The sequence below is a fragment of the Carcharodon carcharias genome, chromosome 11 (genome assembly GCF_017639515.1).
Source record: "Carcharodon carcharias isolate sCarCar2 chromosome 11, sCarCar2.pri, whole genome shotgun sequence".
Classification (NCBI taxonomy): domain Eukaryota; kingdom Metazoa; phylum Chordata; class Chondrichthyes; order Lamniformes; family Lamnidae; genus Carcharodon; species Carcharodon carcharias.
The window spans coordinates 159,578,666-159,597,332 of record NC_054477.1 but is presented as its reverse complement, the minus strand read 5'-3'; the positions used below and the strand labels follow the sequence as shown (position 1 = coordinate 159,597,332).

The following is an 18,667-nucleotide window of genomic DNA, read 5'->3' as shown; positions in this document are numbered from 1 at the left end:
TCGCACCGTGGAGGCTGGTGGGATTTAAATTCAATTAATAAATCTGGAATATAAAGCTAGTGTCAGTAATGGTGACCAGGAAACTATCATCGATTGTTGTAAGCACCCATCTGGTTCACTAATGTCCTTTAGGGAAGGAAATCTGCCATCCTTACCTGGTCTGGCCTACATATGACCCCAGACCCACAGCAACGTGGGTGGCTCTTAACCAACCTCTGAAATGGCTGAGCGAGCCACTCAGTTCCAGGGCAATTGGAGATGGGCAACAAATGCTGGCCTTGCCAGTGATGCCCACATCCCAGGAATGAATAAATTTAAATTCTGCCGTGTGGCATGCTGTACTACACTATTTCAAAGAGGAATAGGGGGCTCCCCCTTGGTGTCCTGGCCACTATCTATCCCTTAATCAACATTACAAAAATCTGCTGTTTGTGGGAGCTTGCTGTGTGCAAATTGGTTGCCATGTTTCCTACAATACAACAGTGGCTACACTTCAAAAAAATACTTAATTGTCAGCAGTGAGGTGCTCTGATACGTCTGGTCATTGTGAAAAGTGTTGTATAAATGTAAGTCTTTCATTTTATTCTTTCACCACCTCAGGATGTCCTCAGATGACTGCAGAGCCAAAGAATTAATTTTGAAGTGTAATCAATGTTGCAATGGAGGAAACGAGGCAGCCAATTTACGCACAGCTCCCACAAACAGCAATGTGATAATGACCAGGTAATCCATTTTTAGTGGTGGTTGGTTGAGGGATAAATATTAACCAGAACCCCCGGAGAGAGCTTTCCTGGCTCTTCTGCGACATTGTGGCTGTGGGATCTTTTACATCCACCTGGAAGGGCAGGCAGGGCTTTGGTTTAGCATCTCATCCGAAAAATGGCATCTCTGACATTTCTTCATTTAAGAATGGTGAAGCATCAAAGAAAACTGGATGTCTAGACTTCCATTGAATGGTGTCCAACAGATAACTCAGTCACAATTAATTTTGGTTTACTTACCAGGAAGAACATTCGTTGTTGCAGTCCCTTGGCAGACAGCTTGCTGAGGCATCCTTGTCTAATGAACTCCTTTATCAAACACAGACAGAATAAACATCACCAAATAAATTATATACAAAAACCAAACACCTATGCAGGGAAAAATGCGGAATGAAGGAGTTGGCTCCTAACCTTGTCTCTCCTTGCCTCCCTCCTGTTTCTCATCTACATGCTACCTACCCCTCGGTGACATCATCTAAAAGCACGTCAGTTTACATTGACAACACCCAGCTCTGCCTCATCACTGTAGTATTCAATTGTTCTGTGTTTGATTATGCAAGTCTGGTAACTGATCTATGCTCACTGTGCTCTATTGGTTAAACCTGGGCGTGGACTCAGAGCTAAGTAAACAGACACCACAGAAGCTCCTAGAAGCTGAGCTATAATATGAGTGCAAACATTTTGTGATTGTGGAGATATTTTAAAACTCCTGTAAATAAATCTGTTGCACACTTAGAAATTAGTGTCATCTCTGCATTGCTCTGAGATATATAATGTACACAACAACGACCAGCTCTCTTGCCTCCTCCACTGTCTCTGATTTGCCACACTGTTTGCTACAACCAGAACTTTCATTTATATAGCACGTTTAACATACACTTATTTAGCACCTTTAACACGTTCATATCTGCTCCAGCTCCGTAACATCTCCTGTCTTCTGCCTGCTGCTGTAACATGAAAACACTGCCTTTGTTACTTCTCAACTCTACTGTTCCATTGCTTTCCTCGACGACCTCTAAACTTGCACCCTACGCTTCCCAAGCCCCTCCCACCTTTGAGGTGCTGTACTATGATAAAGATGTTGTTTGATCTGTTGGTGACTATCTTGTATTTATGACCTCTTGCTTTGGACTCATTGACAAGTGGAAACATCTTCTCCACGTCTAACCCTACCAAATTCCCCTTTATGATGTTAGAGCCCTCTGTCAGGTCACCCTCCAGCCTTCTCGCTTCCTGTGTGCGGAGACTCAGGCCTGTTCAAACTCTCCTGATCGTTGAATCCTCAGCGTTCTGCTGACGTTCTGGTCAACCTTTTCCGCAGAGCGTTGAAGGACAAGCCAGTGGAGAGTGGTGTTGAAATGTCAAAGCTGAACACGTTTCTTTGAAAGGTGTGATTGATGTGATTATACAACTAACCCCCACACTGCTGTGCCATCAATCATCAAATTCCTATAGACAGTCAGGGTCGAGAGCAGAGTCAGGACTTACACCAGATGTCGCTCAATCTAATTGAAACTAATCAGGAGAAGCAGAATGAAAGGCAATGGAATTTTCCCCTTCAGTCAGAACACTCCCTGACAGAAGGGGAAAATTCCATTGCCTTTCATTCTGCTTCTCCTGATTAGTTTCGACTGAATAAAAAGCATCCCCTTCTTCATGCTCTTGTGCCAATAAGTTATACATCGGGTCATTTTACAAGACACTCAGCAGCATTGCAGGAAAGGGAAGACAACAACAACTTTCATTTACATAGCCTCTTTAAAACATGATGAAAAATATCCCAAGACACTATGCAGGAGCGTAAATCAGAGAGAATTTGACACCAGCTACATCAGGGGCTGGATTTTACACTCCTCCACTGGGGGGTTTGAAGGCAGGAGCAGGGAATGTATAATCCAGTGGGTGGACTTCCCACTGCCTATCAGCCCATCCCCACTCCCCCCGTGCCTGTCTGAAGTTTTACAGGGGGCAGCCCTTGGGCCCATTGAGAGCCTTAAGTGTCCAAATAGTGGCCATTTAAGGGTCCTGCCCTGCTCCTGCTGCATTTTACCTGTGGTAGGGTGGGGTGAGGGGTGGGGTGGGGTGAGGGGTGGGGTGGGGTGAGGGGTGGGGTGGGGTGAGGGGTAGGGTGGGGTGGGGTGGGGTGAGGGGTGTGGTGGGGTGGGGTGAGGGGTGAGGTGAGGTGAGGGGTGAGGTGAGGTGAGGGGTGGGGTGGGGTGAGGGGTGAAGTGAGGTGAGGGGTGGGGTGAGGTGAGGGGTGGGGTGAGGTGAGGGGTGGGGTGAGGGGTGGGGTGAGGGGTGGGGTGAGGGGTGAAGTGAGGTGAGGGGTGGGGTGAGGTGAGGGGTGGGGTGAGGTGAGGGGTGGGGTGAGGTGAGGGGTGGGGTGAGGGGTGGGGTGGGGTGGGGTGAGGGGTGAGGTGAGGGGTGAGGTGAGGTGAGGGGTGAGGTGAGGGGTGGGGTGGGGTGGGGTGAGGGGTGAGGTGAGGGGTGAGGTGAGGTGAGGGGTGAGGTGAGGTGAGGGGTGGGGTGAGGTGAGGGGTGGGGTGAGGTGGGGAGGGGTGAGGTGAGGTGAGGGGTGGGGTGAGGTGGGGAGGGGTGGGGTGAGGGGTGAGGTGAGGGGTGAGGTGAGGTGAGGGGTGAGGTGAGGTGAGGGGTGGGGTGAGGTGAGGGGTGAGGTGAGGTGAGGGGTGGGGTGAGGTGGGGAGGGGTGAGGTGAGGGGTGGGGTGAGGGGTGGGGTGGGGTGGGGTGAGGGGTGAGGTGAGGGGTGAGGTGAGGTGAGGGGTGGGGTGAGGTGAGGGGTGAGGTGAGGTGAGGGGTGAGGTGAGGTGAGGGGTGGGGTGGGGTGAGGGGTGGGGTGAGGTGGGGAGGGGTGAGGTGAGGTGAGGGGTGAGGTGAGGTGAGGGGTGGGGTGGGGTGAGGTGAGGTGAGATGAGGAGAGGGGTGGGGTGAGGTGGGGAGGGGTGGGGTGAGGGGTGGGGTGAGGTGGGGTGGGGTGAGGTGAGGTGAGGGGTGGGGTGAGGGGTGAGGTGAGGGGTGGGGTGAGGTGAGGTGAGGTGAGGGGTGGGGTGAGGTGAGGTGAGGGGTGGGGTGAGGGGTGAGGTGAGGGGTGAGGTGAGGGGTGAGGTGAGGGGTGGGGTGAGGTGAAGTGAGGGGTGGGGTGAGGGGTGAGGTGAGGGGTGGGGTGAGGTGGGGTGGGGTGAGGTGGGGTGTGGTGGGGTGGGGTGAGGTGAGGTGAGGGGTGGGGTGAGGGGTGAGGTGAGGGGTGTGGTGAGGGGTGTGGTGAGGTGAGGGGTGGGGTGAGGGGTGAGGTGAGGGGTGTGGTGAGGGGTGAGGTGAGGGGTGAGGTGAGGGGTGGGGTGAGGGGTGAGGTGAGGGGTGTGGTGAGGGGTGAGGTGAGGGGTGGGGTGAGGTGAGGGGTGGGGTGAGGGGTGAGGTGAGGGGTGGGGTGAGGTGGGGTGAGGGGTGGAGTGAGGTGGGGAGGGGTGAGGTGAGGTGAGGGGTGGGGTGAGGTGGGGAGGGGTGGGGTGAGGGGTGGGGTGGGGTGTGGTGGGGTGGGGTGATGTTAGGGGTGGGGTGAGGTGGGGAGGGGTGGGGTGGGGTGAGGTGATGTTAGGGGTGGGGTGAGGGGTGGGGTGAGGGGTGGGGTGAGGTGAGGGGTGATGTGAGGGGTGGGGTGGGGTGAGGTGAGGGGTGATGTGAGGGGTGTGGTGGGGTGAGGTGAGGGGTGAGGGGTGGGGTGGGGTGAGGTGAGGGGTGATGTGAGGGGTGGGGTGGGGTGAGGTGAGGGGTGGGGTGAGGTGAGGGGTGGGGTGAGGGGTGAGGTGAGGGGTGAGGTGAGGGGTGGGGTGAGGTGAGGGGTGGGGTGGGGTGGGGTGAGGGGTGAGGTGAGGGGTGAGGTGAGGTGAGGGGTGAGGTGAGGTGAGGGGTGGGGTGAGGTGGGGAGGGGTGAGGTGAGGTGAGGGGTGGGGTGAGGTGGGGAGGGGTGGGGTGAGGGGTGAGGTGAGGGGTGAGGTGAGGTGAGGGGTGGGGTGAGGTGAGGGGTGAGGTGAGGTGAGGGGTGGGGTGAGGTGGGGAGGGGTGAGGTGAGGGGTGGGGTGAGGTGAGGGGTGGGGTGAGGGGTGGGGTGGGGTGGGGTGAGGGGTGAGGTGAGGGGTGAGGTGAGGTGAGGGGTGAGGTGAGGTGAGGGGTGAGGTGAGGTGAGGGGTGGGGTGAGGTGGGGAGGGGTGAGGTGAGGTGAGGGGTGAGGTGAGGTGAGGTGAGGGGTGGGGTGGGGTGAGGTGAGGTGAGATGAGGAGAGGGGTGGGGTGAGGTGGGGAGGGGTGGGGTGAGGGGTGGGGTGAGGTGGGGTGGGGTGAGGTGAGGTGAGGGGTGGGGTGAGGGGTGAGGTGAGGTGAGGGGTGGGGTGAGGTGAGGGGTGATGTGAGGGGTGGGGTGAGGTGAGGTGAGGGGTGGGGTGAGGGGTGGGGTGAGGGGTGGGGTGAGGGGTGAGGTGAGGGGTGAGGTGATGTGAGGGGTGGGGTGAGGTGGGGAGGGGTGAGGTGAGGGGTGGGGTGAGGTGAGGGGTGGGGTGAGGGGTGGGGTGAGGTGGGGTGAGGTGAGGGGTGAGGTGGGGTGAGGTGAGGGGTGGGGTGAGGTGGGGAGGGGTGAGGTGAGGGGTGGGGTGAGGTGAGGGGTGTGGTGAGGTGAGGGGTGGGGTGAGGGGTGGGGTGAGGTGGGGTGAGGTGAGGGGTGAGGTGAGGGGTGGGGTGAGGGGTGGGGTGAGGTGAGGGGTGATGTGAGGGGTGAGGTGGGGAGGGGTGAGGTGAGGGGTGGGGTGAGGGGTGGAGTGGGGTGGGGTGGGGTGAGGTGGGGAGGGGTGAGGTGAGGGGTGAGGTGAGGGGTGGGGTGAGGGGTGGGGTGAGGTGAGGGGTGGGGTGAGGGGTGTGGTGGGGTGAGGTGAGGGGTGGGGTGAGGGGTGGGGTGAGGTGAGGGGTGGGGTGAGGGGTGAGGTGAGGGGTGGGGTAAGGGGTGGGGTGAGGGGTGGGGTGAGGGGTGGGGTGGGTGGGGTGAGGGGTGATGTGAGGGGTGTGGTGGGGTGAGGTGAGGGGTGGGGTGGGGTGAGGTGAGGGGTGATGTGAGGGGTGGGGTGGGGTGAGGTGAGGGGTGATGTGAGGGGTGTGGTGGGGTGAGGTGAGGGGTGAGGGGTGGGGTGGGGTGAGGTGAGGGGTGTGGTGAGGTGAGGGGTGGGGTGAGGGGTGGGGTGAGGGGTGGGGTGAGGGGTGGGGTGGGGTGAGGTGAGGTGAGGGGTGGGGTGGGGTGAGGTGAGGGGTGATGTGAGGGGTGGGGTGGGGTGAGGTGAGGGGTGATGTGAGGGGTGTGGTGGGGTGAGGTGAGGGGTGAGGGGTGGGGTGGGGTGAGGTGAGGGGTGATGTGAGGGGTGTGGTGGGGTGAGGTGAGGGGTGGGGTGAGGTGAGGGGTGGGGTGGGGTGGGGTGAGGGGTGAGGTGAGGGGTGAGGTGAGGTGAGGGGTGGGGTGAGGTGGGGAGGGGTGAGGTGAGGTGAGGGGTGGGGTGAGGTGGGGAGGGGTGGGGTGAGGGGTGAGGTGAGGGGTGAGGTGAGGTGAGGGGTGAGGTGAGGTGAGGGGTGGGGTGAGGTGAGGGGTGAGGTGAGGTGAGGGGTGGGGTGAGGTGGGGAGGGGTGAGGTGAGGGGTGGGGTGAGGTGAGGGGTGGGGTGAGGGGTGGGGTGGGGTGGGGTGAGGGGTGAGGTGAGGGGTGAGGTGAGGTGAGGGGTGAGGTGAGGTGAGGTGAGGGGTGAGGTGAGGTGAGGGGTGGGGTGAGGTGGGGAGGGGTGAGGTGAGGTGAGGGGTGAGGTGAGGTGAGGTGAGGGGTGGGGTGGGGTGAGGTGAGGTGAGATGAGGAGAGGGGTGGGGTGAGGTGGGGAGGGGTGGGGTGAGGGGTGGGGTGAGGTGAGGGATGGGGTGAGGTGAGGGGTGGGGTGAGGTGAGGGGTGATGTGAGGGGTGGGGTGAGGTGAGGTGAGGGGTGGGATGAGGTGAGGTGAGGGGTGGGGTGAGGGGTGAGGTGAGGGGTGAGGTGAGGGGTGAGGTGAGGGGTGGGGTGAGGTGAGGTGAGGGGTGGGGTGAGGGGTGAGGTGAGGGGTGGGGTGAGGTGGGGTGGGGTGAGGTGGGGTGTGGTGGGGTGGGGTGAGGTGAGGTGAGGGGTGGGGTGAGGGGTGAGGTGAGGGGTGTGGTGAGGGGTGTGGTGAGGTGAGGGGTGGGGTGAGGGGTGAGGTGAGGGGTGTGGTGAGGGGTGAGGTGAGGGGTGAGGTGAGGGGTGGGGTGAGGGGTGAGGTGAGGGGTGGGGTGAGGGGTGAGGTGAGGGGTGGGGTGAGGTGAGGGGTGGGGTGAGGGGTGAGGTGAGGGGTGGGGTGAGGTGGGGTGAGGTGAGGTGAGGGGTGGGGTGAGGTGGGGAGGGGTGGGGTGAGGGGTGGGGTGGGGTGTGGTGGGGTGGGGTGGGGTGAGGTGGGGAGGGGTGGGGTGGGGTGAGGTGGGGTGGGGTGGGGTGTGGTGGGGTGAGGTGATGTTAGGGGTGGGGTGAGGGTTGGGGTGAGGGGTGGGGTGAGGGGTGTGGTGAGGGGTGAGGTGATGTGAGGGGTGTGGTGAGGGGTGTGGTGAGGGGTGTGGTGAGGGGTGAGGTGATGTGAGGGGTGAGGTGAGGGGTGTGGTGGGGTGATGTGAGGGGTGGGGTGAGGTGGGGAGGGGTGAGGTGAGGGGTGGGGTGAGGTGAGGGGTGGGGTGAGGGGTGGGGTGAGGTGGGGTGAGGTGAGGTGAGGGGTGGGGTGAGGTGGGGAGGGGTGAGGTGAGGGGTGGGGTGAGGTGAGGGGTGGGGTGAGGTGAGGGGTGGGGTGAGGGGTGGGGTGAGGTGGGGTGAGGTGAGGGGTGAGGTGAGGGGTGGGGTGAGGGGTGGGGTGAGGTGGGGTGAGGTGAGGGGTGATGTGAGGGGTGAGGTGGGGAGGGGTGAGGTGAGGGGTGGGGTGAGGGGTGGGGTGGGGTGGGGTGGGGTGAGGTGAGGTGGGGAGGGGTGAGGCGAGGGGTGGGGTGAGGTGGGGAGGGGTGAGGTGAGGGGTGAGGTGAGGGGTGGGGTGAGGGGTGGGGTGAGGGGTGGGCTGAGGTGAGGGGTGGGGTGAGGGGTGGGGTGAGGGGTGGGGTGAGGGGTGGGGTGAGGGGTGGGGTGAGGGGTGGGGTGGGGTGAGGTGAGGGGTGATGTGAGGGGTGTGGTGGGGTGAGGTGAGGGGTGGGGTGGGGTGAGGTGAGGGGTGATGTGAGGGGTGGGGTGGGGTGAGGTGGGGTGATGAGGGTGAGGTGGGTGAGGTGAGGGGTGAGGGGTGGGGTGGGGTGAGGTGAGGGGTGATGTGAGGGGTGTGGTGAGGTGAGGGGTGGGCTGAGGGGTGAGGTGACGGGTGGGGTGAGGGGTGGGGTGAGGGGTGGGGTGAGGGTTGGGGTGAGGGGTGGGGTGGGGTGAGGTGAGGGGTGATGTGAGGGGTGTGGTGGGGTGAGGTGAGGGGTGGGGTGGGGTGAGGTGAGGGGTGATGTGAGGGGTGGGGTGGGGTGAGGTGAGGGGTGATGTGAGGGGTGTGGTGGGGTGAGGTGAGGGGTGAGGGGTGGGGTGGGGTGAGGTGAGGGGTGATGTGAGGGGTGTGGTGGGGTGAGGTGAGGGGTGGGGTGAGGTGAGGGGTGGGGTGAGGGGTGAGGTGAGGGGTGAGGTGAGGGGTGGGGTGAGGGGTGAGGTGAGGGGTGAGGTGAGGGGTGGGGTGAGGGGTGGGGTGAGGGGTGGGGTGAGGGGTGGGGTGGGGTGAGGTGAGGGGCGATGTGAGGGGTGTGGTGGGGTGAGGTGAGGGGTGGGGTGAGGGGTGAGGTGAGGGGTGAGGTGAGGGGTGGGGTGAGGGGTGGGGTGAGGGGTGGGGTGAGGGGTGGGGTGGGGTGAGGTGAGGGGCGATGTGAGGGGTGTGGTGGGGTGAGGTGAGGGGTGGGGTGAGGTGGGGTGGGGTGGGGAGGCCCATCCATGTGAGAAACCTGCAGCTTTGGCTGAAGCACAAGCTGTGTCAGGCAATGAAGGGATGGGGGGTCTCCTCTGTGGTCCTCCTGGGCCCACTGGAGGCCCAAGGTCATTCCTCTCCTTAACCCTGCCCACCCTTGACTTGGTTTCCCACCCCACTTACCTACCCCACCTCGTCCCCATCACCTGCCTCATCTCAGCCCCCCGAACCAAATATATCTTCCTCTCCCCTCACCTTTCAGCTTCTGAAGGGACTGTCCCCTTTGCAACACCCTGGCCCCCCACAATGCCAACTCACTTTCCAATGGCATATTTCCATGCAAGTGCAGGGGATGCAACACCTACCCTTTCAGCTCCTCTTCCCTCCCTGTCCAAGACCTTAAACACTTCTTCGAGGTGAAACAGTAATTTACATGTACTGAGTTCAATCTAATCTACTGTATTTGCTGCTCACCATGCGGTCTACTCTATGCTGGGGAGACTAAACACAGGCCAATTACATCGAACAAGATAATAATTAATACCAAAAAACTCAGGGATAATTAACAACAATACAATTATTTGCCTCGAATATGCCCCTGTGTCATGATCCAAAATTCAGCTCCTTAAACAGGAGATGGTAGTGTAGTGGTGATGTCATTGAGCTGGTAATCCAGAGGCCCAGACTAATGCTCTGGGGACATGGGTTCAAATCCCACCTCAGCAGCCAGTGGAATCTAAATTCAATTAATAAACCTGGAATTGAAAGCGAGTCTCAGTAATGGTGACCATGAAACTATTATCAATTGTTGTAAAAACCCATCTGGTTCACTACGACCCTTTGGGGAAGGAGGCCTTGCCAGTGATGCCTTCATCCCATGATGGAATAAAGGAAAAAAATGATTATTTTTATTTTTCACATCAGTACACGCTGGTCTGTTTAGTCTTTGATATAAGTTTAACTGAAGGGTAACATAAACATATTCCTATTGAAGCTAAAGATCCCAAAATTCCTTTCACTCTTCCCAATTTTTCCTCTTAGGGACAGGAGGCCACTCAGCCCATCGAGCCTGTTCCGCTGCCATTCAATTAGATCATGGCTGATCCGTATCTTAACTCCATCCACCCATCTTGGTTCCATAACCCTTAATCCCCTTACCCAACAAAAATCTATCAATCTCAGTTTTGAAATTTTCAATTGGCCCCCAACCTCAACAACGTTTTGCGGAGGGGGAGAGTTCCAGATTTCCACTCCCCTTTGTGTGAAGAAGTGCATCGTGACATCACCCCTGAACGGCCTGGCTCCAATTGTAAGATTCTGCCCCCTTGTTCTGGACTCCCCCCACCAGAGGAAATAGTTTCTCTCCATCGACCCCATCAAATCCTTTAATCATCAGAAACACCTCAAACAGATCAACCCTTAATTTTCTAGACTCTAGGGAATACGAGCCTAGTCTGTGTAACCTGTCCTCATAAGTTAACCCTTTGTCATATTGACTGCTGAAATTTAGTCCCACGGCTGATTTAGGATTTTTTTCTGTCAATAAAGCCATATGGGTGACACAAGGCTGAGCTGTGTGGTTCTCACCTGCTGATGTTCAATGATTAAGCATGCCCACAAAGAACTGTCATTCGGATAAAGAGTTGCAGGGCAGCAGTGTGCCGATAGCTCGGGATGGACTAACGGCTTAATCTAATGGAGAGAGGTGCACGACAGCTGGTGCAATGATATTTTAGATAATACATTCCAAAAAAAAAAAATCGATTCAATAAAATACAACGTACCCTTCCGGGAATGACCAGGTTGTCAATCCCGATCAAGTCCCTCTTCAGCTCAACGAGCTTCTGAAAGTTCTCCATTTTGATCATAGTACCATGCAGCTGGGCTGCCATTTCTGCCACCTCTGCTAACGCGGCTAGATAGGGAAAGAAAGAGAGAGACTGGCATTTCTGTAGCACCATCCACAACCTCAGGCAGCCCCAAAGTGCTCTACAGTCAATGAAGTACTTTTAAAGTGTAGTCACCGTTGTAAAGCAGGAAATGCCGCAGGTAACTTCTGCACAGCAAGATCCCACAGGCAGCAATATGATAATGAACACATAATCTGTTCTTGTGATATTGATTGAGGGATAGATATTTCCCTGGACCCGGGGTGGGGGGGAATTCCCACACCCTGCTCTTTTTCAAGATAGTGTATGAGGGGCTTTTTCACATGTACTTGAGGGAGCAGAAGGGGCCTTGGTTTAATGTCTCATTTGACTTTAACATGAAAAAGAGTTTTCAGAATTCAGAGGTTTAAAAAAAGGCAGGGTTTTATTCTTTATGCTTAAAGGGTCAACATTTCTAGCTATATCCATTAAGAAAAGATTCATATTTTTTTAATTCATTATATTCTACAAATTTTTAAAAATTCAGATATTCCACAAAAATCAATACCTTATTCCTTAACCATTGACATGCTTGGTAAGCAATACTCAGTTTTGTATGAACGTGTGTGTGCATGTGTGTGACTTGCGCATGTGTGTGTGTGTTTGTGTGCATGTGTGCACGTGTGTTTGTCTGTGTGTGTGCGTGTGCATGTGTGTCTGTGTGCATATTGCACGTACGTGTGTGTGTGTCTGTGTACGTGTGCACGTGTGTCTGTATGCATATTGTACGTGTGTGTGTGTGTATATGTTTGCCTGCCACCTTGTGACAGTGAATAAGGGCTGTACCTCATGCCCAGCACCAAGAGTCAGCAGGAATACTGCATTAGGAATGTGTCTTGCTTCATTCAGGTTGGGAGGTTTTTCACTGTTTATATGTGGTTAAAGATCCCTTTCTCTTACCATACGAATATAACTAAAGATCTCATTTTGACTCTTAACAATTAAGTATTACCCTTTATTTTCCAACAACAACTTACATTTATATAGCAGCTTTAACGTAGTCCCGGGGGATGGGGGTGGCTTCACAGGAGTGATTACAAAGCAAAATTTGATCTTGAGACACATCTCAGGACAGGCTTGGTCAAAGAGGTAGGTTTTAAGGAATGACTTAGAGGGAGAATGGGACATAGAGAGTCGGAGAGGTTTAGGGAGGGAGTTCCAGAGCTTACGATCCAGGCAGCCGAAGTCACGGCCGCCAGTGTTGGGGGAATAAAACAGGATGTCCAAGAGGCCACAACTGGGGGAAGGCAGATATCTCGGAGGGCTGTGGGGCTGCAGGGGATTACGGAGGTAGGGAGGGGCTAGGCTAAGGAGGGATTTGTAAGTAAGGATGAGAATTTTAAAATTGAGGCATCGCTGGTCTGGGAGCCAGATCACAAGCACAGGCGAGATTGACAGCAGAGATTTAGATGAAGTCAAGTTTATGAAGTGGAAGGTAGCAGATGGGAACCCAACCAGGAGTTCACTGAACTATCGCAATCCTTTCAAACAGAAACTGATTGATATATTATTGGCTTCTATTCTATCCTGCTGCTATACTATGTGGAGTTTTCAATGAACTTTCAAATGATACGTTCAAGAGAACAACTTGTCTGAGCTTGAGTGGGAAATGCCTCAGATTTGGCAGCTCAAGTTCTGTAGTTATAGACTCTTCTGTGCATCAAAAATCAATAAATTAAACTAAATTCAATAAATCAGAGGGGGTGACAGCCCCTGGTGGGGCACCAGTTAGTGATGTGTTGGTTGCGTGTGTTAGCATCTAATAGGGTCATAGGTTCTGTTGATGGATGTTGAATAACTAGTAGTTTAAGGTAATAAGGTTAACAGGTGGTGTATATTGATTTGTTAATCATACTCAAATGTGTATAAAGAAGAGTCGCTCAGCACTGGGGGTGCGATTTGTGTTGGAATGGAGAAGTAAGATATGTGGCTAACAATAAACCATCTCTACCAAAGCATCAGTGACTTATTCACAAGCCAGCTATGGCTCTTTCTCTAACGGCATGTCAGTTAGTTATATGTCACTTACATGTCTACTTTAACGTTGTGCCTTTCTCCCAAAACCACAATATGAGTCAACACAATTCTGTCCTTTCACTCTGGATTGAGTGCCATCATCGACTGCTTTGCTGTTTAACCCTGCAGAGCTCAGTGGCTGATTCATACACCAGCAGAATCCATGAGGCAGCGCAAAAGATCAGGGGATTTTAAACGTCGAGGAGTTATGGCCAAAGCCACTTACGATCCTGTGTTCCACTGCTTCAAGATTCAATTTGCAGATTCAAGACATAACTCCAGAAAGGACACTGTGAGGTTCAGCCGATTGCGCTTGTTATAAATTTTAAATATCTTCAAGCAATGCAGAGGTGACACCAGTTTCTCAGTGTACAACAAGTTTATCTACAAGAGTTTTAAAATATCTCTGCAATCATAAAATGTCTGCACTCACGCTCATAGCTCAGCTTCTAGTAGCTTCTGAAGTGTCTGTCTGCTTTGCGCTGAGTCCACACCTGGGCCTGAATTTTTCAGGGGGCGGGCCTGACACACCAGTGCGTTAAATGATGCACGATGACGTTGGGTGTGCGTCCCGAAATCAACGCGCTGTCTTGCAATGTTTCGCTCGGCGGGTGCGCGCCAGAGTCGGCTGCGATCCCGCCAAAAGCTGATAGGCCTATTAAGGCCATGAATGAATTAACTAGTGTCATTGATAGCACTGCCCATCCGACCTAACGGTTGGCGGGCAGGCAAAAAAGGCCAAGCAACCTTTACGTTTTTTAGGAAACCTCATCCACGAGCGGGATGAGGTTTCCTAAAGCTTTTATGAATCAAATAAAAAAGTTTTGTGAAATATAAAAACATGTCCCATCTCATGTGACACAGTCGCGTGAGGGGACATGTTTAAATACAATTTTTTTCCCCCCATTTATTTAATTATTTCAATAGCGATTCAATCTCCGAGGCAGCTCTGTGTCCCAGAGAAGACTGAAGTGCTCTTTCATACACATACGTGAAAGGGCACTGGCCCCAACTCTCCCTCCTCCTCCCACCAGCACAGGTAGTGCTTACACTGAGCGGGCCTTAATTGGCCTGCCCGCTTAAAGTGGCGGCTCCGCAACTGCCCCCACCCGCTCCCGCCGAGCCCACCCACCCGCCCGCCGACTGAAAAATTCAGGCCCCAGGCTTAACCAGTCAAGCACAGAGAGCAATCAGACTCACATAATCAAATGCGGAATAACTGAACAATTGAACGCCACAGCGCTGGTTCCAGAAGACTCTTCATATTGTGCTCGCTCCCTCAGATGCGTAAGTTCTTGCCGGCACGTTATAAAAGTTTTTAACATATCAAATGTATTTCATTTTGCCATGAAGCTGCCTAGGATGATGGTAACATAGTGGTTATGGTACACTGGATTTGTAACGCAAAGACCTGGACTAATGCCCTGAAGGCACAAGTTCAAATCCCATCATGGTAAGTGGGGGAATTTAAAATCAATTCATTAATAAATCTGAGGGGACACGTCAGGAAAAATTTTTCTTACCTTCAATAAATGTTTTAAAGTTCATCCGATCTCCCTGAGGCAGCACTTTGCCTCGGGGAGATCTGTGCGCTCTTCTGTGCGCATGGGTGAAAGAGCCCAGAGAGCTGCTCAGGGAATGCCCCTGCCCGAACAGGGAACGCATAGCACTTGTGGGTGGACATCACACACTTCCCCGCCACCCACCCCCCCACCCACCCCCCCCCCCCCAGCAGGGGGAAAATGCTGCCCATCAAGTTCACTTCTGCCCTTTAGTGGAAGCAATCTGCCAACCTTACATGGTCTGGCCTACATATGACACCTGAACAACAACAACCTGGTTAACGCTTAACTGCCCTCCGAAATGGCCTAGTAACCATGCAGTTGTATCAAATCACCTCGTGTGCACCAGTGAAACTATTAAATGGCTCAGTACAGCTTTTAAAGTTATTTTCAGTGATTTTAAATGAAGTGGCTCAATAGACACTCTATTTAAAAGAAAAACCTTATCTGTATCTTCAGCCGTATTAATCAAACTGCTCCAGGTTACCACTCTTCCAAATACACCAAGGAATTCTTTTCAATGGAAAGGAATGAGCAATTATATTTTATTCTGACACCCAATTGCATCGGTTCATGGGACATTTTGTTTCATATTATGCAGATGAATTTTAATGGAGACTTTAAATGGCATCACACCAGTGCTATTTCAAGCACAGAGACCCCACGATTCTTAAACAGACACTCAAATTTATTTGGACAATTTTGCTGGAAATGTATTGTATCACATTCACTGCTATTTAGACACTTTTAGGTGAATTAATTGGTGACTTGACCACAAGATTCTACTGTTTTTTCACAGAGCTGCAATTGTGTATTGTCATCAACTGGAAGCATCATTAAATTCAACCTCTGCACTATATCCCCAGCTCCACATTGTGAATCGACTGGATCAGACTCACTTCCCTATACTTAGTCTGAATTATGATGCTGCACTCACTAAAATTATTCTGTTCTTGTAAAATTAATCTCCTACCTCTGCATAATTAGCATTCGCCTCCAAATAATTCATACTGCCAGCATGATTGCTGACATAGAAACCAGACTCCCAGTTTAACCAAGGACGGCTTATCTCTCTGTACTAACCCTTCTTTCCCTGTTGCACAGCACCAGACTGATCCCATCACTGACTGCATCGAGACAAACCTTTCCTAGCGCATAATAATATATTAGTAAAATACTGCAGATGCTGGAGATCTGAAATAAAAACAAAGCGCTGGAAAAACTCAGCAGGTCTGGCAGCATCTGTGGAGAGAGGAATAGGGTTAATGTTTCGAGTCCGTTGTGTCTTCTTCAAAACTCCTGTGGAAGCGAGTTTTGGTAAACACCCCGAACAACACTGGAAGGGAAATGGAAAGCAACAAAGGGAGACAAGGTGAAAGAGGCAAACGGAAATCCAGTTGGGAGAGGAGAGCAGTACTTCTTCAAGATAGGCATCCCTGGAAGAGAACCAGCAGTGAAGTGAAAGCGGAATACTGCAGATCTGAAAAAACAACAGAAAGTGCTAGAAATACTCAGCTGGGCTGGCGGCATCTGTGGGAGAGAGAAAAACAGAGTTAATGTTTCGAGTCCAATACGACTCTCCTTCGGAACTCACACAGTGCATGCTCATCATGAAAGCACCCTGTCTCACTGCCGATACAGACACAACTGTAATTTAAAAGGAGAATGGGTCAATACTCTTTTTCAAAAATGAGTATAAACCACAAAAATACCACACTGAGCTGTGCAGGGTTTAAACCAAACCCATCAGACAATTCACCGCACACTTGGTACTGCTGTTGTCAGCACTTCATTCTGTAGGATTAATTTCCCATCTTTTGCCACTGGGTTTAAATCTTGCATTATGCGGTGCTGATTTAGTGTGGCATTTACAAAGTCACTCACCCTGAGTTGCAAGTTCCGTCCACCTGTTCAAACCCAACCAGGCCTTTCTCTCTGTGCCACCCACATACGAGGGAGCGGACATTAACACAGTCCAATCTCCTTATGACAAAAACTGATAAAAACTCTCTGTCGTGCTATATAAAGGCACTTTCTTGGGCTTCATAGAGGTATTGAGTACGAAAGCAGGGAAGTTTTGCTGAACCTCTGGTTAGGCCACAACTAGAGTATTAAATCCAGTTCTGGTCACCACACCTCAGGAAGGATAAGAGGGTCCTTGAGAGGGGGCAGAGGAGATTTACCAGGATGGTTCTAGCGAGGAAAGGTTTTAGCTACAAGATTAGGTTGGAGAAGCTGAGGTTGATGTCCTTGGAGCGAAGGAGGTTCAGGGGAGATTTGATAGAGGTGCACAAGATTTTGACAGGTTTAGGTAAGGTAGATAAGGAAAAGCTGTTTCCATTAGCATAAGGCCTAGGGGGGGCACGGATTTAAGATTTTGGCCAGAGACACAGGGAGGATGTGAGGAAGAACCTTTTTACACAGTGAGTGGCAATGACTGGATCTCGCTGTCTGTGAGGGTGGTGAAAGCAGAGATGATTAACAATTTCAAAAGGGGAACTAGACAGGCACTTGAGGGGGGTACGGGGAATGGGACTGACCGGATTGCTCCACCATCCCTGCCTCAGCCTAAGACCTGTCAAATGTTCCGAAAGCCGTTCTCCACTCCCATCCACTTCCTTACCTCTCGAGTCTCTGAAGTCCACGTGGGTGGGTGGGTAGTGTTTGCACAGCCTCTCCAGAATCTGCTTGTAATGCATCAGGCGGTGCAGGGGCCTGAGGAAGAATATGTTCAGCGGAAGGTAGCAGACTTTCTGTTGCTCAAACTCCCGGCATACTGCTTCCAGCCTCCGGGAGTTCTGGATAGCTTTCTCCAGCTCCATCAGGATCTCACTGTGCTTCTGCAGATGGAGCGTGAGTTGCTGCGAAGATAAGGAATGGACAGCGTATGATGAACTTAGTCACAACAGTGAACAGGCCTGTCACCACAGGCTCTCGACACTCAGCACTCGGGCTGAATAAACATCTACCGTGCTAATGTCCTCAGTCCCAAAGCCCAGGGGGGAATTTGAGGATGGAGGGGGCATTGAGCGCCAGTAGGGGGAGGGTGAGTGAGCACATATTCCAGGCATGCCGAGAAGCTGACTTCAGGTTTCACCCGCAGGCACGATACCGGCCGGTCAGCCAACCCAATCTCCGGGAGGTAGCTTCTCATTCTAAATATGTCCATGGGGCCAGGAGCCTCGGCTGTGACCTGCTTTTCTAGTCTAACCGCAGCCCGCTGTGTTTACCAGGCCTCGAGGAACTCAACAGCTGCAGTGAGGGTGCAAAGGAAAGACTTGTATTTATATAGCGCCTTTCACAACCTCAGGGCGCCCAAAAGTACCATACAACCAACTCAGTACTTTTGAAGTATAGTCACCGTTGCAATGTTGGAATTGCAGTGGACAATTTGTGCACAGCAAGCTCCCACAAACAGCAATGTGAGAAATGACCAGATAACCTTTGTTTTTAGTGATGTTGATTGAGGGATGAATATTGGCCAGGACAATGGGGAGAACTCCATTCTTCCAATAATGGCGAGTGGCCTTTCACATCAACCTGAGAGAGAAGATGGGGCCTCGGTTTAATTTTTCAGTTAAATATGGCACCTCTGACAGTGCAGCACTCCCTCAGTCCAGCACTGGGTGGGGTCTGCATATACTGTTGTGCTCATGTTTCTGGACTGTGACATGAACCCACAATCCTTCTGGCTCAAAAGCAAGAGTGCTACCCACTGAGACACAGTAAAGACTATAAACAACGTAGAATCAAACCCATTATAATAACTTTTTAAACAGTCACTTGGTAGTACAGAGTTTGAATCTTGCTGAAAAGAGAGAGACCTGTTGCTGAAGCTTTTTGTCTTGCACTCATCAGGACAAATGCAAGAATGCCAAATTTCAAACAATCACAACACTTGAAACGACAAGAGAAAAGGGTGCTGACTGGTTGGGAAGTTAACCTTGATTGGTCAAGGCACTGGCATGGAGAAAGCAATAGGGAACTATAGGCTCCCCAAGCTCCCAGGTAATTCAAAAAAAGGTGCAAGGCTTGAACATATTCCTTTTGTTTGCAGAGAACAGGTGCCTATGTATGAATGTATGTCACTTCTAGCACGTGTAAATGAGCCACATTATGAGCTTGACTGGTTATGTTAAGTTGGTTGTTAGTGTAGTTATTAGCGCACTCAGGATTGTTCAGCACATGCTGATAACCGTGGGATCACATCTCACAGTAGGCGTTTTGTTTTTAACTCTTTAAATTGTTGATACAAACAATTTTTATGTTGTGAGCATGGAAACGCACCTTCATACTACGCAAATTTTTTAGCATCACATCTCCAATTCTTTGGTAATCGCCTTTAATATGAGCATTCGACCTTCCTTCCCTGTTAGTGAACAGAGGA

General features: G+C 52.7%; 1 protein-coding gene across 4 annotated transcripts in view; it reads right to left on the bottom strand.

Moving 5' to 3' along the window:
* Positions 1-18,667, bottom strand: part of farp1 (FERM, RhoGEF (ARHGEF) and pleckstrin domain protein 1 (chondrocyte-derived)) — a 318,851-nt gene that overhangs the window by 58,979 nt on the left and 241,205 nt on the right. For all 4 annotated transcript variants that reach the window (XM_041199861.1, XM_041199862.1, XM_041199863.1 and 1 more), the window contains exons 17-20: positions 18,568-18,649; positions 16,904-17,141; positions 10,559-10,689; positions 1,002-1,070 (exon numbers count right to left, since the gene is read on the bottom strand). In XM_041199861.1, coding sequence (XP_041055795.1) covers positions 1,002-1,070; positions 10,559-10,689; positions 16,904-17,141; positions 18,568-18,649 — 520 coding nt within the window. The remainder of the gene's footprint in view (positions 1-1,001; positions 1,071-10,558; positions 10,690-16,903; positions 17,142-18,567; positions 18,650-18,667) is intronic.